The 21,782-nt window shown below is 50.0% G+C and overlaps 5 protein-coding genes across 5 annotated transcripts; 3 read left to right on the plus strand and 2 right to left on the minus strand.

The window, feature by feature from the left end:
• Positions 1–1,058: 1,058 nt before the first annotated feature.
• N7532_005007 (type I polyketide synthase) lies at positions 1,059–6,303 on the plus strand (the record flags this gene model as incomplete). The annotated part of the gene is made up of 2 exons (XM_056617501.1): positions 1,059–2,285; positions 2,338–6,303. 2 exons carry the CDS (start codon positions 1,059–1,061, stop codon positions 6,301–6,303), a joined length of 5,193 nt encoding a protein of 1,730 aa, XP_056473660.1.
• Positions 6,304–9,766: 3,463 nt separating this feature from the next.
• Positions 9,767–11,542, minus strand: N7532_005008 (sugar porter family MFS transporter; the record flags this gene model as incomplete). The annotated part of the gene is made up of 3 exons (XM_056617502.1): positions 9,767–10,512; positions 10,566–11,152; positions 11,241–11,542. The coding sequence occupies 3 exons, from the start codon at positions 11,540–11,542 to the stop codon at positions 9,767–9,769; spliced, it is 1,635 nt and encodes a 544-aa protein (XP_056473661.1).
• A 602-nt stretch (positions 11,543–12,144) lies between these two features.
• On the plus strand, positions 12,145–12,345 carry N7532_005009 (uncharacterized protein; the record flags this gene model as incomplete). Its single annotated transcript, XM_056617503.1, has 1 exon — positions 12,145–12,345. One exon carries the CDS (start codon positions 12,145–12,147, stop codon positions 12,343–12,345), a length of 201 nt encoding a protein of 66 aa, XP_056473662.1.
• Positions 12,346–15,604: 3,259 nt separating this feature from the next.
• On the plus strand, positions 15,605–17,371 carry N7532_005010 (alpha-1-3-mannosyltransferase; the record flags this gene model as incomplete). The annotated part of the gene is made up of 2 exons (XM_056617504.1): positions 15,605–15,731; positions 15,816–17,371. 2 exons carry the CDS (start codon positions 15,605–15,607, stop codon positions 17,369–17,371), a joined length of 1,683 nt encoding a protein of 560 aa, XP_056473663.1.
• A 213-nt stretch (positions 17,372–17,584) lies between these two features.
• Positions 17,585–19,798, minus strand: N7532_005011 (uncharacterized protein; the record flags this gene model as incomplete). Its single annotated transcript, XM_056617505.1, has 1 exon — positions 17,585–19,798. One exon carries the CDS (start codon positions 19,796–19,798, stop codon positions 17,585–17,587), a length of 2,214 nt encoding a protein of 737 aa, XP_056473664.1.
• Positions 19,799–21,782: the final 1,984 nt, after the last annotated feature.

The raw sequence follows: 21,782 nt of genomic DNA on the forward strand, positions 1-21,782 counted from the left end.
AATGCAGACTTACGTGACACGGGATATAAATCCGTAGCTTTAAGTTCTGCTTCTTAGGCACTATCCATCAATCGATTTAACGAGGTGGTGCCTCTCAGCAGAATGATGTAATCCTGCATTACCCTCGGGCATCTCGAGTGATCTGACCGGCTTTTTGACACCCTCCATCACGCATAACATTTTATTTAACTAACTAGGTTACCAATAACATAATTACCTAATACACATACACACACACAGTCAAGCCTCACCGTGCCATTTTATCACGTGAATTTTTAGTTATGGCAGGTGGCCCGGGTAGGCCTCCCCAAAGCCGCAAGAACGTGCAGAGCAAGGTCCTCAGGTTCGAGAGTAGGTGGTTACACAAAGGATGCGGGAAGCTGCAAACAATTTGTGGTGGGTACAGATTTGTAGTCGTGCATCACTACAGTTGCCACATAATTACTGCATTTGAACATAATGGTGTGTAGTAATTTTATGTTTCCGAGCGAGGCAGCTCGAAACCTTCCAATACAATCCAAGAACTTTAGCTCAACCCGAAAAAAACGAATGTGACTGACGTTATAAGCGACGAAAATGTCCGACTAACAAGCTGATCAGCCGTCATTTCCTCCACACCTCATTATTCAAGGGACGACGTAAAAGGCCTCGGGTTGACGTCCACTCACCGTCAATCAGTGGCAATATCACTCTACCAACTTGTCTTCTGATACATTACTGGTTGCCTAGTGCTGTTGATCTTTGCTAGGGGGGCATGGTGGTGGCGCGAGGCGGCATATCGTGGAGGGCAATTCTTGATTTGCCGACGACGTGAGTAACAGACGATCATGAAATGCTCAGAATTGACCGTGGCTATTGCCATGATTGACTCTGGGTATTGACGCACCCTATAACCTCCCAAGACAGGAAGTTGAAACAGAAAATCTACATGGCATATAAGATCCTTTGGTTCGGTTGTACACATTAGAATTTGACCATTTCATTTCTACCACGTTCGATTTTGAGCAATCAACTTACACGATCAATTTTGAAATCTTTGACAATCAAACTTCATTACAATGGACGATATTGCTGCCATCGGGATGGCGTGCCGACTTCCTGGTGGAGTCAACAGCCCCAGCGAGTTATGGCAGATGATTCTTGAGGCGCGTGATGGCTCAGGCGAAATACCGAGCATGCGATGGGAGCCGTGGACCAGGAAAGATCCCCGAAACCCTAAGGCTTTAGAGAAAATTCCCAAAAAAGGATACTTCTTGGACCATCTGGAGAATTTTGATCCCGCCTTCTTTGGCATATCGCCCAAAGAAGCAGAGCAAATGGATCCTCAACAAAGGCTTGCGCTTGAAGTTTCCTGGGAAGCCTTGGAAAGGGCAGGAATCTCGCCAGATAGCCTCTCAGGATCTGACACCGGTGTTTACATCGGGGTGAACTCTGATGATTATTCTCGCTTGCTGCTCGGAGACCTTCCCAATGTGGAACCCTGGATGGGAATCGGCACAGCTTATTGCGGTGTCCCAAACCGTGTCTCCTATCAACTCAACTTGATGGGACCAAGCATGGCAGTTGATGCAGCCTGTGCATCGTCTCTGGTTGCGGTCCACCTTGGAAAACAGGCTATCCTCCAGGGTGAGTGCAAGCTTGCAATAGTGGGAGGCGTGAACGCATTGTGCAGCCCTGAAATGACCGCTGTTTTGGCAAAAGCCGGTGCTATCTCAAATGAAGGTATATGTCAATCCTTCGATGACGCTGCGAACGGTTATGGTCGGGGTGAAGGTGCTGCCATCGTTATCTTAAAGCACCTTGATGAAGCTATCAATGACGGTGATAATATTGTTGCCGTTATTAAAGGGAGTGCAGTTTCTCAGGATGGACATACCAATGGGATCATGGCTCCCAATGCATCTTCACAAGAACTAGTGGCTAGGAAAGCGCTCGACGATGCTGGAGTTGATTCCACGACAATCAACTACGTTGAGGCCCATGCCACATCTACTGCAGTTGGTGATGTCACCGAAATATCGGCAATTTCACGAGTCTACGGAGGCCCACAGAGATCAGAAAACCCCTGCTGCATCGGCTCCGTGAAGGCTAATGTCGGTCATTTAGAAGCTGGCGCCGGTGCGGTTAGCTTGATTAGGGCATTGATGTCAATTTCCACGGGCATTCTTCCACCTCAGGCCAAATTGGAACAGCTCAACTCAAAGATAGATTGGGGTGGCGCTGGGCTAAACGTTCTCCAGAATGCTCAGAGCTGGCCAGATTCCAAAATACCACGCCGCGCCGGGGTTTGCAGCTACGGGTACGGGGGGAACGGTTTCTCATTTAATAGTTCAACAGTATTTACCGCCAACATCGAACTTCTCGACGACACAGCTAGATGGACCTCATATTCTTCTGCTATCTGTGCCACAAGAGAAGCGTATGAGTGCCACGGCAGAGAAACTATCTTCTTGGATCCATAATTATGGCGAAAAGTATGCCCTGGCCAGCATCGCAACTACCTTGGCGACCCGTCGGGCTCATCACAAATATCGGGCTGCATTGGTGGCGGATAACCATCATGATGCAGTTACAAAGCTCAAATCACTCGCTGAAGGTGCGTCCACGGAATGGGTTACACAGAATCGGGTGTTGAGCAAAGACATTCGCAAAGGCGTCACCTTTGTCTTTTCTGGCCATGGCTCACAGTGGGCCGATATGGGAAAGAAATTGCTCAATCAACATATCTTTCATGATTTTATAGCCTCTCTTGAGCCAATTGTGAAAGCTGAAATGGGCTTTTCGGCTCTGGATGCTCTTCGGAATGGGGATTTTGAGACCTCAGATATGGTGCAAGTTCTCACCTACCTCTTGCAAGTGGGGCTCGTTGCCATTCTTGAGTCGAAAGGCTTACAGCCCAATGCTGTAATTGGACATTCGGTGGGCGAAGTCGCCGCAGCGGTTGCTGCTGGCTGTCTGACTCCCCAGGAGGGAGCCTTGGTTGTGACAAAACGAGCCAAGCTATACCGAAGATTTATAGGAACAGGGGCGATGGCTGTCATATACAAGCCCTTTGATGAAATGCAGAGAGAATTGGGCCCACGCACCGACATAGTCGCTGCAATAGACTCGTCTCCATCGTCGTGCGTTCTTTCCGGAGACAGACAGCCATTGGAGACATTCTGCCAATCCTTGAATGTTCGAGGCGTCAAGTCCATGTGGGTAAAGACAGACATTGCCTTTCACCATCCTAGCCTCACAGAGCTGGCTGAGCCTTTGACCTGTGCTCTCGATGGCCTGCTTGCACCACGCGTACCCAAAGTCGCAATTTACTCCACATCTCAGGATGACCCATGTAGCCTGCAACTTCGTGACATTGATTATTGGTGTCAAAATATGGTTCGACCAGTGAAACTCAGCTCTGCAGTAACTGCCACTGCCAAAGATGGCTTTCGACTATTTTTAGAAATTTCATCGCACCCTGTTGTATCACATTCTGTCCAGGAAACTTTGATGTGCTCGGAAACCAGTGATTTCGGTGTCTACCATACCATGCGTCGCCACAAGCCAGCTGACAAAACCATTCTTTACAATTTAGCGCAGTTACATTGCCATGGCTCTGACATTGAGTGGCACCAATTGATGAAGGCACCTTGGACACCAGAGGTTCCCCTAACTGGCTGGAACCACCAAATGATCTGGAAAGATGTTGAGACAGCATCATTCGGTGCCGCGATGACCCACAATACGGAGATACACGCACTCCTAGGGTCACGCCTCCCTGTGGCTGGTGAAGATATCGTTACCTACTCAAGCTATCTCGATAAGGATTCCAAACCTTTCCCTGGCAATCACCCTGTTCATGGCTCTGAAATCATCCCGGCTGCCGTCTTGATCAATACTTTCCTGCTCGGCACTGGGGCTCTCCAGCTCTCTGAATTTCACCTTCGGATTCCGGTTGCCACTGACAAGCCGCGAGACATCCAGTTTGTCGTAAGTCCGGGTCATGCGAAGATATGCTCTCGCCTTATTCGCGGCAATAAAGAGAGTCAGTGCGATGACAACTCGTGGGAAACCCATACAACCGGCTGCTGGTCAACCACAGAGGCTGCTGAAGTGGGGGTGCCGTACAAAGTTGACATTGAACTGATGAAAGCTGTAATCGGCAAGAGGCTGCCAGATACTTTCTCGGTTGATTATCTGTCAAACATCGGTGTCTCAAACATGGGGTTTCCTTGGATCGTGCTCGAACATTACGGAAATCAGGACGAGATGGTTGCGCTGGTCGATGTCGCTCCTGATGTCGATCACTCTGTAAGCCTTCCTTGGGATCCCCACTCGTGGGCGCCAATTCTCGATTCAGCGACATCCGTGGGATCAACTTTGTTTTCCAGCGAGCCTAGACTCCGAATGCCATCTCACATTGAAAGAATCTCTGTTCTGAGCAAACAGACTCCGCCAAAGATGTGCCATCTTCACATCAAAGCCGTGGAGAATCTTCCCTTCGCAGCCCACATCAATGTATACAACGAGCAGGGAGACCAGCTGGTATGTATTGAATCGATGCAATTTTCAGAGCTTGAGGGTGAAGTTTGCATGGATGCCGGACTGGAGAGCCTCGTGCATCAGATTTCATTGCCTCCAGCAATCTACACAGAAAAGGTCCTACCATTCAGCAATATTGTGTTGATATCGAGAGACTCATCTCTAGCCCACCTTTACAGAGAAAGTCTGCCTTCCAATATTCTCACAATCATTGTTTTGGACAATATAGGGGAACTCTTGAACCGGATGCAAGATCTAGAGGGCGACTCGGCAGTTTTATATCTTCCCACGTCAGATCCACGACTTGATTCAATCGCCACTACAGCCTATAATCATTCCATGGACCTGATTGGTATAGCAAGGCTATCTGCGAACTCGAATTTGTCAATCAAAATCTTTGTCTTGACAAACGGGGTATTTACAGGCCAGTCAACGGCTTTGGCTCAGTCGACGCTAGCTGGATTATCTCGAATTATTGCTTCAGAGCATCCCGATATTTGGGGGGCTCTAATCGACCTGGAATCACCTAAGATACCCCTCGAGGTCATGAAGTATGTTCAGGGAGAGGACGTTATTCGCATTTTTGATGGTATCCCTCGAGTCGCTCGATTGCGGCCACTTTCGCCTGGCCAACTGCTGCCCCAATGGAAGGTTCCGCAACTGTCTTCTCCCGGGGGTACATACTTAATTACAGGTGGCTTGGGATCACTGGGCCTGGAAACGGCAGAATTTCTTGTACAACAAGCGGCTCGTCGGCTTATTCTCGTTTCAAGGAGCGCTGTACCACCTCGCAAAAGCTGGCACACAAACATTGCTGAGTCGTCACCCATGATGCCTACACTTCAGAAACTTCTACGCCTTGAGGCATATGGTGCAACGATCAAGACATTGGAGTTTGATATTGGCTCGAGGTCCAGCCCACAATTGTTGTCCGAAGCAATTGATGCTTTAAACCTTCCTCCAATTTGTGGTGTTATCCACGCAGCAGGTGTGCTAGAAGATGAGCTCATCTTGTCCATCACAGCAAAAGGTCTAGAACATGTTCTTGCACCAAAGGTGTCCGGCTCCATATTACTTCATCGGCTTTTCCCACCAAAGACCCTGGACTTTATGGTCTTCTTCTCCTCTTGTGGACAGTTGTTTGGCTTCCCCGGGCAAGGCGCTTATGCTGCTGGTAACGCTTTTTTGGATGCCCTTGCAGTTCACCGCCGCAGCCAAGGTGGTAACACCATCTCCTTTCAGTGGAGTAGTTGGCGCGGAATGGGGATGTCCACAAGCACTGAGTTCATCAATGCTGAATTGGCCAATAAGGGCATCGCGGATATTACACACGATGAAGCGTTCCTGGCCTTGTTGCACGCCTGGAAATATGATACATCCCAAGTAACTGTTCTGAGGAGCTTGCCTATCGAACACGATGAACCAATTCCAAGCCCAATTCTCGCTGAGATTATTAAGCGCAAAATTCTGGCTTCAACTTCTTCTAGCGAGTCGGCCTCTACAAAAAGCCCAGCAAATTTGTTGCCCCCTTCCAAAGAGGAGCGTCTGTCTTATCTTGATCATACAATTCGAGGATGTTTATCACAGGTACTGCATCTATCTGGACCTGAGGAGATCGATTCAAAGGCAGCGATGAGTGATTTAGGTCTGGACAGCGTCTTGACGGTGAGTCTGCGAAGGGTACTGGGAAAGACTATGGGGGTAAATGTTCCACCGACACTGACATGGACTTGCCCGACTGTCCTGGACTTGGTTAGTTGGTTTGAAACTAGAGCCTGAGATTGAAATCCTCCATCTACGATAGAGTGTACACATATACTCATTGGTAGCCTTCCATTCCCGTCATGACTGGCGCTTTTGTGATAGTGGCAATTATGGAGCAAAATTGGATGCTGCACGGCGTTTTCTGACCAAGACTATGCTGGAATGAAGGTTTGAGAAAATCTCATGCATAATCTTCTGCCTCGATTCTACCTCGGCTTTCTGGCCAACCAGAACGCGGCTATGCCATTAGCTGCGGCTGCAGCCTTTGTGTGCTTTGGCTGATCATCAGAAAAGCTGTTGATCCGGTCCCATTTTTGCTTTGCTTCGATCCATCGTTGGTGATGCTTGGAGCCTAGTGCGGGATTGCAGCAGAAGATATCGCAACAAATCGGAGCAGAGCAACCCTTCGTCCAAGGCTGATTCCCGTTCTACCCGCTCTGTTGAATTTTGAGTTTTTTATGTTTTTTTCTATCTTACAGTTGAAATCAGAGCCAGCCATAAATGAATTAAACCCACAACTTTGTACTATCGCCTGGATATGTACCACCGCTCGAGATCGAGGCCCGAGTGGCTAGTGCATGCTGGACAATAAACACCAGGGATGGTCTTTCCTCTAGTGCGGCGACGAGTATGTATTCCAATCTGGCGATATCTGCGGACATAAAGTTATCATTAATATAGTGCCAGCGGGTCAAGAATACCGAACAGGTTACGCTGCAGCATTGGCCAGTCAGGTTTCTAGTATATAATTTCGTGGTTCGAACATAGCCTTTATATATATTATTATACTTCTAAGATTACTCAACAAATCCACTATCTTATATACGGTCTGTTTTGCTTCAAATTATACTAGCTCATAGAACGTACTAAGATTCACGTAATGTATCAATATAGAGTCATAATAGGAATATTTGCACATTATATTCAATGAAGAGTAAATGGTTAGTCTAATCGGGTTAGCGGAGACTCCACAAGAACGTGTCTTCGCGCGTACGTGCTTTTACCAAGAACAACATCCAAATCGGGTTTAAAAGCTACTGAAGAGCGTTACTTCAGGGTCCTCGAGGGTAAGCGATCGATCAAGACAAAAGCTGGACATACTAATATAACGTTACAGATGACTTCTCCACTTGCTACAACATTTTACTGTCCTAATACTAGGAAGAATAAACGCGATGATGCGGCGCTTAATAAATATGGCCTCCTTTCAGAGGATATACCACTTCCGCCTCCCCGAAAGAAGATAGCGGTCCGGGCCGCCCTTAAGTCGCCGACTCCTCCGATCTCAACCTCTCCTACAGCTCCCAGCAATGTCTCTATGGGTTTATCGAATCTTGATACGGATATACGTCCTTCGCAATCAATATCTCAGGTCGAATGCGAGGTAGAGAGGGTCGAAATCAAGCAGAAAGATGAGACTAGGTTGAAAGAGCGGAGCTGGGTTTGGAAACATTATGTCAGACTTTCGGATACCGGTATCGACTAGTACTCGTGAGGGCCTATTGAACCATCCCAGAGATTGATTGATTGACTGAAGAACTATCTGTCGGCTCCCGTTCAAGATGCTATCTATTCAGGGGTTTTTAGTGTGTTACAGCGCTGCTTTTCCGAGAATACCGGATTACCATACAAAACAGTAGAAGATTGGGTATCTGCTGAATCATCCTGCTCCTGATTGTAATATCAGTCTCTCCTATCGACATATTATTCTAACAGATCCTCGATCAACCATCTTGATTAGTCGACTATATTCGATACTGGCTGACGCGGTATCCAGCCTCCATACAATCTCCTCATTCGAGCAATTTGGTGCATTGAGATTGATTTGATTCTCCTCAAAAGGCCGGATGCTTCACCACATATGCAGCAATGAACTTGGATATTGAATAACGGACGATATTATTCCCTGTGACTATATCACCCCAACAGGAAGTGAACACTGGGTTGGATTCGATTTAACAATACTAAAACCAATCAAAGACGATGACCGATTGAATTGAGCCCTGTTCACTGCAATCTTCACTTCTCTGCGTGGCTAGACGATAGACCTTTCCAGTCTTCGATATTCATCTCATGCACTAAATCAGGTCCATATATGTGACGGATTCAATAGTCTAGACGGTTCTATCAAATGTCAATCATGCCCAACAATAACAACAGAGCTACTCAGAAGCAAGGCGCTGTGGCAGATCTGCAACCCTGAAAGCTACGCGACACACGCAGAGACATACAGTTACGCCTGCTATTTTCATCAAAATGACTTGAAGATTTACAATATTTCCAATGTCGTAAATCCAAAGACGCAAGATTAAAACACCGTAAGATTAACAGAGGGATAAGAGAACAAATGACTATTTTTTCTTGTGAGTTGTACTCCAGTAGACTTGTATTGACCCTTTGCTCCGCCCGGGGAATTGACGTGAAAATTGCTTGATCACCTCCGACCAAGAGAGATTTTGCTTTTCTCTTAGCTTCTTCAAAATGTGATGTTCCTCCCTAGACCACGGTAGTCCTTTTCTCGAAGACGTACCTTGCACTTCAACCCGTTCAGTGTTTAAGCTCGTGTGAACACAGTCGTAGGTTACATCATATTGGCCAGGGACAGGACTTGACGGAGAAGCGGCATCGCGGCTGGAAGTTTTTCCACAGTCAGCGAGTAGAATATTTGCCATTTCTCTTACAGTCGAGGGACTAAGTGCTGCACCACGTGAATATATAGAGAGTATTCACTGTACAAGCGAATATTCTTCAAATTCAGTCAATATGTGGCGACCATGGCGAGTATCACTATGATAACGCGTTTCTCTTATTCGCGCGTGTGCTGTAGCCTCAGTATACTGTATGTCCTAGCTTCAGCGCGGAGACTAGGAAACTGTCCGTTTTGAAAAGCCTGGATATCTAATAGATTCGGCCCTCACGATTAGCCGAATACTGGCTTGATCGAGTGCGTGTTGGTGGCATGGTGGGTGGTTGAAGATAGTGGGTATGCGTCGGAATGCGTTTTAGGGCGGGCTGCGCAGCCTAACGGTTAATTACTTTCTTTAACTTTAGAACTTACAATCACTACCTTAAGGTGCGACCGAAATAGAACCTTGTCAAGCTATAATTCATAACTTGATCCTTTCCTTTGGTCTGTATTGCCTACTTAGGGTAAAATTGCGATAGCAGCCCGCTCAAGATCCTGTTGTTACTATACTACCAGTAGCTAAGTGCCAGCGCCGAGTCTTTGGGCGCTGTTTTGGGTTCAGATAGGAATCTCACTGGAGACAGGTTATTGAATTAAGAAGCAGTATATTTTCGATATATCCAGGAGTATCTCATCATTCTTTCTACATGACATCATCCAGTAGGCAGAGCAATTGCAATGCAACTCAATTTTCCACCCAACCGAGGATAAAAGGAATACAAAGAAAAGAAAGCATTTCAGCTAAGCAGCGATAACCGAAATCACCAGAAGTTCAGGATTCGAGCCTATGCCTTAAGTCTCGGTGGTTTCGGCGTGCACGGCGGCGGACTTGTTTCCAGCAAGCTTCTCGCCCAGCACCTCGACATCGCCCTGCTCAGCAGCAACGGTGCGCTTGGCATCGTGGGAAGTCTTCCAGGCAGGGGTACCGATATAAGGAATGCCGTGAGGGTCCTCGAAGATAGCCTCAGTCTCCTCCAGGGTCTTGCCAGCAGTTTCGGGGAACAGGAAGAAGACGTGAAGAATCATGACAAACAGGAAGACACCAAAGATGATGTATGTTTGCCAGCGGATGTTGGTAAAGGCAACAGGCACGAACAGACCAAGAGCAGTGTTGAAAGCCCAGTTGGCAGAGGTTGCAAGAGCAACTGCCTTACCACGGACACGAAGGGGATACAGCTCAGGCGGATACACCCAGGAGACGGGACCCCAGGTCGGGGCGTAAGAGGCGACAAAGAGATAGGTGCAAGCAATCAGACCCTTGGCAGGAGCACCCGAGAGGCGCATAGATGCCTCAGCCACACCCTCAATGCCGCCAGGGACAACGACACCGTGAGCGCCCATAATACCGGCGTTGGCGAACATCCAGATCATCATAAGAACACCTCCAATAAGCAGGGTCGGGCGACGTCCCCACTTGTCGACCCAGATCAGGGCAGGAACGGTCATAATAACGTTGATGATGTATTGAATGGAAGAAGCAAGCAGAGTGGCGTCGCCACTATAGCCAGCCATGCTGAACACATAGGTGATGTAGTACACTAGAAATCGTTAAGAGTTGAATCAGTCTACATGGCACGGACAAAACACCTACTCATAACGTTCATGCCAGTAAGTTGGGACCAGATTTGGCAGAAGAGACCAATGAAAGTACGGTTGATCATTTTGGGCTTGAACAGCTCGAAGTAGGTGACATCGGCGTTCTGGCGCTCAAACTCGCACATCTCCCCAATCTCCTGCATCTCAGCAGCAACGAAGGGGCTGTTGGGGTCACCCTTTCCGTGGACGAGGGTAAGAACCGCCTGGCACTCTTCCCAACGGTCGTGGCGAGCAAGCCAACGGGGCGACTCGGGCAGGAACATCATACCAATGAAAAGCAGAACAGCGGGGACCATTTGCACACCCCAGGGGATGCGGAAGACCGACTCGCTGTAGGTTGACGAGGTTCTGCCACCGATATAACTGCAGCCGAAGGAGATATAGTACATGATCAGAATACCCCATGTGATAGCCCACTGTTGGGAACCGACCAGGCGACCACGCTTCGACGGAGGGGCAATTTCGGAAATGTAGACGGGAACTTGGGCGGATTCGATACCGACGGACAGGCCGTTGATGATACGACCAGCGATCAGCATACCCATGTTCTGGGAAGCGCAAATGATAATAGAACCGATAATCCTGCAAGAATCATGAGGTCAGTTGCTATTCTTCAGCCATCACTAGATCATCGTGTTGAGGGGTAAATAGCATCTCGCGAACAACATACCAGATAACACATCCCACCATAATAGAATACTTGCGACCAAGACGATCCGAGATGAAACCAGAGATCAGGGCACCGAGCCACGAACCACCAGGCATGGCAGCTGTCACACCACCCTGCGCCAGGGAGCTGAGACCACTGCAGACGTCGTCGTCATTGAAAGGCGGTCCCCTAGGACCATGGTTGAAATAGCACTTGTAGGCGGTGGTACTTATGATGGCCGACATGGACGAGATATCGAAACCAAACAGACCACCGCCAATGACGGAGACCGCCGCAATGGCGTAGATGTTTCCCACGACCATATTGGCTGAGCTATCCCAAGTTTGGGGGAAGTTGGAAAGGAAGAAGAGAAACGGGGAAGAAAGTCCTCACACTACATGTCGTCGCGATGCCGGAAGGGGGAGTATCCTTAAATAGACGTATCGTCATGCCCTCTGGCCTGCATGCAAATTCCTTTTTTTTTTTCTTCTTTCTGTTTCGTGCTGAACCCTCCTTCCCCAATCTAGATAGTGGGTTCCTTCTGCCGGAGCCGAAACCAGACAGGAAATTCGTTGCTAACTCGGATTCCCACTCTTTCTCGGGTAATCTTAGTCCGGGGAGGGCGAATGAACGGGGAGGAACGACGATGCAACGTTTCCAGGCCGTCGAAAACCGCTTAGCAGCCCTCCAGGCAGCCCCAGCTGTGCCAAGGGCCCGTTCGCAACCTAGGAGACGCTTAGTGGTGTCATTGGGCGAGGCAACCAATTTCATCCCCACTGCAACCCACACTGCCTGTCATTTAGCCCAATGATTGGTAAAACCAAGTCGATCGCTGAAAGGATCCGGGGATTCGACCACGAGGTAACCGGTCTAGACCGAAAACAGCAAGGCGCCACCCCCTAGAAGACCAGGGGATTGCACGGCGATGCCGCGGGCTGATGCCGTGAATGATGCCGCGTTCGGGGTTGGTTGGGGCCCCGGCGTGGCTGTTTTCGGCACGGCATTCATCGCATCTCGGCACGAACAGTCAACCACGAGGACACACGAGGCACACGAGGACCGAGTCGAGCGAGAGTCGATCGCAAATAAACATAAGGCCTTGTGGAGTGATGGAGAGGCGGAGTAGGGACCGACACCCACCGCCCGAAGCCAACCCATTTTTTTCCTGCAAATCATGCCATTCCGCCCTACCAGCGTGAACTAACAAGGACTCGGCGCAGCCCGAGTGACATCCCAACACCGCGCTGCCTGGTTTTTCCCCTGTAATCTTCCCGACCGTGGACACCACCGCATACGCAATATCCAGTAACACTTTCACCAGGAATTGCAATTAACCGATCCACCCCGACAGAAATTTTCCCGGTCCGGGGCCCCAGCCAACGGCCATTTACCCAGAACGGGACGTGCAGGCACGGCATTGCACGGCATCGCAGCGGCTTTGACACGCTCTGACTGGCCGGTGCCCGCCGATGTGGACTCGGAGGGGTCCCTTCGGCTGCTCCGCCCTTTCCCCAATGCTGTCCGCGTGGTTCACGGGGTTTCATCGAGCCGAGCGAGATCCCCGGAAAGGCCCAGTGCTGGCCTGACGCCGACGCGCGATGTGGGCCGTGTTTCTGCGAGACGGCTGCCAGAGCAGGTAACCCGGGTCTCAGGATTTTGGTCGGATCGAAGATGACTAGTCAGAATCTGGCCAGTCGTCTGCAGATGCCCTTGCTACACCATGGCCGGTTTTGCACACCGAGACTTCCCCAGACCTCCATCTTCCACATTTCTCTCCACGCGGAGACAAAGAGGCGGGGAAATCGTGGTTCGCAAAATGCCAGACTTCGTTGGACGGTCATCAACACTATATTTTGTGACCTATACTACCCCAATGCGCGTCAGCTAAGAGACTAACCCTGGTGCTTTCGGTAGCACAGACTCTGCCCAAACCCGTCATTTGTCCGAGCCTGGCAACACCCGATGCTCTAGTTGCATCCATGATGTAATACTGGCGGTTGGAAGACGCCCCATGCGGTTGGGGCTTGTTTTGACTTTTTTCCCTCCTGCTATCTGAACCTTGTACCTACCCGTTGCGACTGTGTTACACCTTTGCTATATATCCGGACCAAGCTTACGCCTCGCATGCTTCAAGCCGCTAGCCTGAGGATCCACTGTAGATTGCAAGCTTTCACATTCAGAAGTTATTGGATAAGCCTTACTGGTGGAATAACAGCGACAGGCCCCGAACGATTCCCAATCTGTAGCCGACTTCAGAATTTTGGTCATTACTTCACTATTATTGGCCCAGCGGGGATTTGGCTTGGTCTAGTATATCCACGGTCCGTTCAGATTGTTCGACGTGCTTCATTCGACTTCTATTCTTCCGAGTCGGCTACTCCCGTTTGCCAATCTCCCTCATAGGTCGGCATGATCCAATGATTCCGTCCCTTCCCGGGTGGCAATCCGAGTTCACTTCCAGAACTGGGGCCATGATGCTCCGGGCCTAAATGGAGGCATTTTATGCCTTAATGGATCATTGTCAACTGAAATATTCATTGTCCTGATATTTTCATGAGTTTGCCGAAATCCAACTTGCGATCCATATCGCGGCTGCCAATGGCGTTGATAATCCAGGCAAGCAACCAGGTACATTAGCCAGGATGAGCAACGGATTCTCCGCGTCTCATTCACTGGCTCCCGTGTCTCCAGGTGAACTGCCACTTTCGATCCGTTGCCTCTATATAGTATCAAAGAAAATTCAAAAAATCAGCAATGCGATGACGGATTGATAGTATTTGAAGGAACAAGAAGAGTTTCATGAAAACAACCATGGCAAAACGAACATGAATATGATTGCTATGTAGTCCACTCCCCACAAAAAAGTCAAACATTCTCGAAAAGCTCGGCTGATTGGAACATCCATAGGTTTGAGTAAGCACTGCACTAATGTAGCTCTAGACATTATCCTTCTATTTCTATGCATTTTTACATGCACTTTCTTCCGGGGCTCTATAGTTTGAAGATTGATGCTTCCACAACCCCTTTGTCTCAGACCACACCCCTGGCATGGATTCGCTTAGATAATTCAGAACTATAACCTCGATCGAACATGGTGCCCATTTCAACGCCAAATGTCACCTAGACTATGATGTTGATAACCTGAAACCTTCATTCTACCTACTTGCCAGATTCATTGTTCAGTCACCTACATGATCAGCTGTCTGGTGAGGGTGATGTGCGACCACAATGCCAAATAGATGGAGTTTTGGGCTAGAATAATTTACCCGGGAAGAGCAGAAGGCTCATTTTTTTTACTCGAATAGCCACGACGCTCAAGTTGAAGAACTAGCGGAGATGTAAAAGGCCAGTGAGGGTGTGTATTCTGAGGTAGAAGGGGTGTGGTTGTATCTATTCCCTATAGTTTGGCGAAGAGCATCTCTGTCTCAAACAATTAAGTTACGTTAAAGTATATAGAATTCTAGATCGACGCATTCATCACTGTCACATTTAATTACCATCACAGGGCTGGAAGTGTGAGTACCTGCTGTCGTTATTGGTTAGTGTTGTGGCGCAGTTCGCTCTTTTTCGGAGCGGAGAATGAAGTCCGAATAACCAGGGCCTGCCATGCCAAGAAAAATAAAAGATAAGCTGTCTTCATAAAATTTTGAAAGTATAATTCTAGATGTTTTATTGGTTTCCATGGTTGTACGGGGCGGAGTGCTCTTTGTTTAGACCTGCTAGGACACTACCTTGGGCTTTCCTGATCCTGGATCCTTCCATTGCATGTCACTGATAGACCGTCGTAATGACACAAATGATTAACGCGATCTAAGAGTGCAGTTCCTGCTCAATATTGAGCAGCATTCGAAAAATAACTCACGGGGGAGATAAATTGGAAAAACCGTAGTCTCCAAAATGTCACATGGGGAAAATAAAGTTGGGTTATTTTGGGCATCCGCATGGTCCGCGACCCGTTCTATCCATGGTACTCCGTGCGACAACCGGCTCCCATTCGACTGCAGCAAAGACCTTCAGACGACAGATGATTCATTGATATAAAAGATTTTCTAAATCTATCAACAAATATTCCAACCCCAAATGCAAGCTGCCAAGCGAATTGCTTGTGCCCGTTCCGCTTTGGGCGCGGGTGGACGAAAGCGGCGATGGCGGGGGATTCGAGGTCGCATTGGACAATGAACCCTCACAAAGGCGCCCCCGGAAACCCCAGAGGAAAATTCGACCTCTCTTATTTCTCCGCCGTTTCTCTTGTCATTCTCACGAGACACACATTAATCTATGGACCGTGGCACAGGCGTCTACTGAGCTGCTCGCCGATCTCGAGGAGCCCTTGCAAGCACTGGAATTCGCCACGCCGGCATCTGAGTGGATCTTTAGAGGGCGAAATGAGCAAATCAGTCGGATTTACAGAGATCAAGCTACAACATCGGCGACCGCGGAGAATCCTCGTACAGATCACGGTGATCGTTTCGACACTATGGGCCCTGTTTCATACATTGTCCGGGCTAGGAGGTGTGTACATACTAATTCCAGCGACGAGCGACCACCCAAACTCGCTCCAACATGCAATGCAATGATACTCACGATCGATAACAGAACAACTGTACCCGGAGCCCGCAAAAGAGAGCTCCCAGTCATCGGTGGACTGGGAGAGTCATGCTGCATTCACGCAGAGCCTATCACATATCCTGCAGCTGCTGCCGAACGAACACCAGACCAAGGAATTACTCAGCCCGATTAAATTGACGGGCGAACCGAGATTGAAGGAATACGGAATTCGCACGCGGCAGTACAAACAGCTCTACGAAGCCTGGGAGACATTGCACCTCAACAAAACAACTCCAAACCGATTCATCCAGGACAATGTGATTCAGCGCTTATACGAGAATCCCTCAATCGCTACGATTCTCGGTGAAGATATAACCAGCATTGTCCACGGCTATGAGACCTATCGCTCAACAATCACCCATCTAGCCACCCTCCTCTTCCCATGGACAACGCCGTATTTCGCCGACCATCTCCAGCTCCGACAGCAACTATACTCCGCCGGTCGCGGACTGGTCTTTACAGCAGGCAATGGTCAAGTACGCTACCTGCTGACTTCCATTCCGTCCATCCGCAGATTAGGATGCACCCTCCCGATCGAAGTCATGTACCTCGGCGATGAAGATCTCAGTCCGACTTCTCGCGCCGCCCTGGAAGCCCTGCCTGGAGTTGTCACGCGCGACCTGCACAAAATGATCAATGATTCAGGATGGAAGCTACGAGGATGGGCCGGCAAACCATTCGCAGTTCTCTTCTCCAGCTTCCGAGAGGTCATCTTCATCGATGCAGACTCCTTGTTCCTGCAAAATCCGGCAATCCTTTTTGATGACTTTGCATATCGCGACACCGGCGCATTGTTCTTCAAGGACAGACTAATAATGCCTGAGTCCAAGCGAGAGTGGATGCAAAAGGTCCTCCCAGAGCCTATTTCCAGCAAAGCCCAGGAGGTGCGCCTATGGGATGGCCAAAGCGGGCACATGCAAGAGTCCGGGGTTCTAGTCATCGACACATATAGGCACTTCTTGTCTCTGCTTTTGGTGACTCGTATGAATGGGCCTGATCGGGACGGTAACAAGGAGAAAGGCATTCGGGGAGTTTATGATATGCTTTTTGGTGAGTTTTCCTCCAGCATGAAAAAAAGATGCACAGGGCTAACGAAGAAAATAGGCGATAAGGAGACCTTCTGGCTGGGCTGGGAATTGGTCGGAGACACAGATTATGCATTCCACAATGGCAGTGTTGGAACGATGGGAGTTGCTCATGCTCACGCTCCAGATTCGAATTCGCTGCCCAGTCCAAGCCCTGATTCAAGTGTGCCTTCGAAGGTGTACACCGTCTGCGCACCTCAACTACTCCATTTGGATCGGATGGGGAGACCATTGTGGTTCAACGGATGGTTGCTTGAGAATAAATTCGCCGAAGCTGGCAAGAGACGACCTGTGAAATTCGAGACCTTTGTTCGAGAAGAGGGAAGAGAGCCTAACTGGGAGCTCAAGGAAGGCAATGTGTGTTGTCTCACATCGAAGAAGATGTTCAGTCTCTCGCAGGAAGAAAGTGATATCCTGGATATGATAATTGCGGCAGGAAGACGCGCTGAGGCATTCTAAGTAGGCCTGGAAATCAAAAATAACATAAATTGCCAATGACTAAACCAAGATGCTATGGTATGGTAAAAAAAGACCGCAGAAAACAGAAACAACCAAACCGAGGTATTCCAAGGGAGATGCTGAGAGAAGAAAAAAAAATTCAATGCATTATGGATATCGCTGTGGATAATAAAACGCTCCTCATTGCAGAAGGAAAGTCACCACGAAGGTCCATTACCGTACCAGCTCCCATTCGGCAATATACGCCCAGGCCATGCCCACTCGGCCGGCCTTGGTCAGGTACTCATCTCTCGTCACTCCGCGACAGTCCGTACGATCACCGAACTTGGTCAAAACGCAAAGAAGCACCTTCTGTCCAGGAGCTCCCAGCATGCGAGCATCGGGAACATCCACGTACCAAGTCGCGCCACCACCGCCATGTCCAGAGCCGGGAATGTAGTAGAAAGGAAGTCGTTCGTCCTTCCGCCCGTCAATACCCTTGATGTTCAGCAAGAACAATGCCGGTTCCCGACGACTGTGATGGGCCATCGTCCAATGTTCGCAGACCAATTTAAACTGGAAGCGCACGGGGCTGGACATGCTGTACACAGAAAGACGTCCATCAGCAGGGCGAATAGTACCCCGACCGATATCGTGCTTGTCGACGTCATTATAAATATTGATCGGCGAGTTACCCAAGGGGTTATCCGGGTTCGTGCGCATGTATTCTTCCCAGGAAATTTCTGGACGACCGTCGTCACGGAAAAAGTGCTCCTTGTTGGTGGGGAAGTGCTTCAATCCGAACTCGTCGTTTGGCATGGTGAATTGACGAGGGTGGAACTCCTGCTTGTATAGACCACCAGAGGATTCACAGATATGGCCACCACCCCAGCATGAGTCGATCAATTTCCACTGGCCTCCGTCGATTCTGACCGCGTTCCAGGCATGGCCGGCTTTGAAAGGCGGAATGGATTCTCCCGCCGCAAGCTCCTTGTGACCATATCCCTTGCCATGCCCGGAGATCACCACGGCTTCCAACCCAGCCTTAGTAGCCAGAGCTGCAAACAGCCCAGCGAATCCCTCGCAAACGGCCAATCCAGTGGCCAGAGTGCTTGCTGGCGTGGAAGGTTTGACGCAATTATTAAAGAAAGAATACGTATCGTACATAATATTGTGGTGCAGCCACTTGAAGATGACCCGAGCCTTGTCCGTTGCAGAAGGGAAAGGCGCAGTAAGCTCATTCGCCAACCATCCCAAGTCTTGCGAGGGAAGTGTCTCGCGAGGATACTGTCCAGCACGATGATCTGGGGCCGAAAAGTCTCGGCAAACCAAGCAACCAACGCCGGATGCGCCATCAGCAGCCGGAGTGTGCCCCGAACTATTGAAGAGTGGCTTGGTTGCTTGGATCTTTGAGAGATCCGGACGCGACGCATGGGGAATAGGCGGAGGTGCTCCGTTTGATGGTGTGCTACTCGGTCTTGTTGGTATACTCGGGGCCTTACTGGTCAAGCCACCGAAGCCGGTTTGTCGAATATTGCTGAGGTCGGACGCAGATGGAGTAGGGGGCAGTCTTCTGTTTGGAAGAGCAGGCGCCGGGGCATCGGCTCCGCTGGTTCCATTTGATGGTGAGTCGACCCCCGAGGGACGTCGAGGTGGGAGTTGGGGTACGGGAGGAGCATCTCCATTTGTCGACGGGCGAGATGGCACGCTCGGCCGTGGAGATGGAGACGAAGTCGAAGGCCCCGGCGACTTGCCTCTCAAGGAATTGAATTTGGCGGATGCCCTGCCCGACAGTCCACCCAGCGTTGACTTCGACTCGGAACGTGGAGTCGGCCTCAAATCAGCCAGGTCTTCCTTTGGACGCCGTGGCGGCAGCGCAGGCAACTCCGTCTCGCCCCACGCCGGTGCTTTGATTCGGCTATTCGCCGTACCTGTGGAATTCACCGATGTTGTCGAAGCGCCTCGCAAGCTGGTCGCGGTGGTCGCAGCGGTCGAGTGTGACGCGTCCGACGTGACCGACTCTATCGAAGGACGTCGTGAGTGATCTGTCGGTCGTCGCGGCGGCAACGATGGTCTGGACTCGGCATATGAAGGCGGTTGCTCCGAGCGCGATGGCGGAGGAGGGGGAGGAGCGCGGTCTTTTCTGGTCGGCAGAGGGGGAGGGGCCTTGGGCTTAGGCTTCAATTCCGGCTTCGGTGATGGAGTCGGAGGTGGTCGTGGGACGGGCCTCGAGGTCCGCTCGCCCGCGGGCTGGTTGCCGATAGCTGCGCTGTCCAAGACCAAGCCGGTGACATTATATGATGGGGGATTGTTGGCCGATCTGCTTCGCTCGGCGGGCGGCCGAGGATACGGTGGGGGTTCAGGGTTGGACGGGTGAGCGGCCTGTGATTGTCGCAGGGCGGCGATTCGCTCCTGAATGGAGCCCAGCTGGGGTTCCTCGGTAGCCATCGTGCCGGCGTCTCTCTTTCTCTCTTCTGTTTTATGGAAAGGTCGGGGAGTGAGCGGACGCAGAGAAGATCACCTGTAACGACAGTCGTGTCGACCAAATGGCTTGGCGGGTTCCGGGACGTAACGTCGACTGGCTGGGGCCACAATGCACAATCGTCACGGGTGGTGCACGAGGAAAGAAGGATTGCTGGGATCGAGACGACCGCTGCCGGCAAGTTGAGCTCGCGGAGGCTCAAGTGAGCGGGGCTGCGTGTTTCTAAGATTGGGGGCGGAGGACCCGATTCGATGGCCCGTGGTCCAACCATGATCTAGATATATTTGGCCCCAGGTACAACCACTCAACAACAATGGGACAAAGACAACATTTTGACCAGATGAAGATGTCAGCTACTGCGTGTCGGCGTGAGCCATGGGAGCGGATTGTCACTCGTACTGGCATCTTTCCAATTATAAAGGTAATACCTTCCCAAGCCTAGCGCCTGCAGACTTAAGTTGCCGAGATTGGGCAGGTCATGTTCAGGGTTCAATGGATCACGCATGGTGCCTATCCCACACAGCAAATCTCCCGTTGTATCAAACGGATGGTCTCCTTCTCCATAGAGGAATCCATGCACATCATCTTCACACCAGATTACCCCATTAAGTCCTTAGATGTGATGCGGAATCCTGATAGTGATTAGTGGTCACGATTTATATCTCGAATTAACCCATGAGCGATTTTCACGAATCTGAGTGCGCCCAAAAGTTGAATTCCATGGATCGAAGTGTCTCGGGCAAAACGAGAAGTAGTCGCATAATGTTGGATTGTATCACACAAAATCTAGATAGGCCGAGGTGACGCAGCGCCAACGATTGACCAATAGGGAACACAGTCTAATGGAATGAAATGAAGGCGGGAAAGGTAGCGGTTGTCCTCCCGAGGGTCTTCTGTGAAGGCCTTGCTGGCCGTGGTGTATAGTGCGAAGGATTTTATTTCCTTGGCTTGACTCTGCGTAGAGAAGCCTTCCATTCCGAAGCGAGCGCCAATCCCGCCTTGCCTTCTGTTGGCGACCAATGATCAGAGGCAGTTCGAGGCGGCGAAACCAGGATGTCGCAATATCGCAACGAGATTATCATACTCCTCGTGTGGCTCCTCAAATATTATACAATTGAGGCCAGTTCCGGATTGATGGGCTTTCAGAGCTAGTTCGGAAACTTGTCTGCCGGGCGCATTCTTCTCTCTGCGAAGCACCCGAGCTACAATTCGAAATGAACAGTATCGATCTCTGCTGCGCTCCCTGGCTTCGTTCCAAGGTTCTGCGGGTATTGCATATGAGTTGTCCGAACACGGCCAACCATGTGTAATTACGTAGTTGAATCTTTTTGGGAATGCGCGAATCATCGGCGTGGGGTGTGCAGAGGACTGACAAAGTCGTCCATGTGCCGCTGGTGTAGTAATGATTCTCTGCAGCCGCAGAAATTTCTTGAGGCCATGGTGAAATGCCGCCTCGTCACTGCCAGTAGCTATCACTGAAGCTTGCTGGCGGAGTAGCTCTCGCGAATATTCCCAGCATGTTCGGAGGGGGAGTTGTGCGAGAGTCTGCTCCCCTCGGGCAATCGTATCTGGGCGCTCTCCTATATGCATATCAGACATTTCCAGTTTGTCGATGTTCATTCGACATTCCCTGGCAAACCAATATGGACAACCACTCTCGTCGTCGCTCGATTCGGGTCCTTGGTCATCGGTGCCCAGAATGCATTTTTCGGCGGTAAAGCCACCTTCGTAGAAGCAAAGGCTCATGCCCCAAGAGAGCTCGCATAGCGGCGTAAACTTGGAGAAGCACGCATCACCCCAGATGATTCCGCTCACTCTATGTCAGTACGTCTTGTGGTCTGCGATGGCACGAAATACTTCGATATTCAATGAGTTGGCAGAGAGAAACACTCTCTCCATGCGGAGTATTGTCGCGGCGTGAAGCCATTTGCACGAGAGACGGGGCGACCT

Source organism: Penicillium argentinense (genome assembly GCF_028826775.1).
Source record: "Penicillium argentinense strain IBT 30761 chromosome Unknown utg000005l_segment0_segment0, whole genome shotgun sequence".
In the NCBI taxonomy this organism is placed as follows: domain Eukaryota; kingdom Fungi; phylum Ascomycota; class Eurotiomycetes; order Eurotiales; family Aspergillaceae; genus Penicillium; species Penicillium argentinense.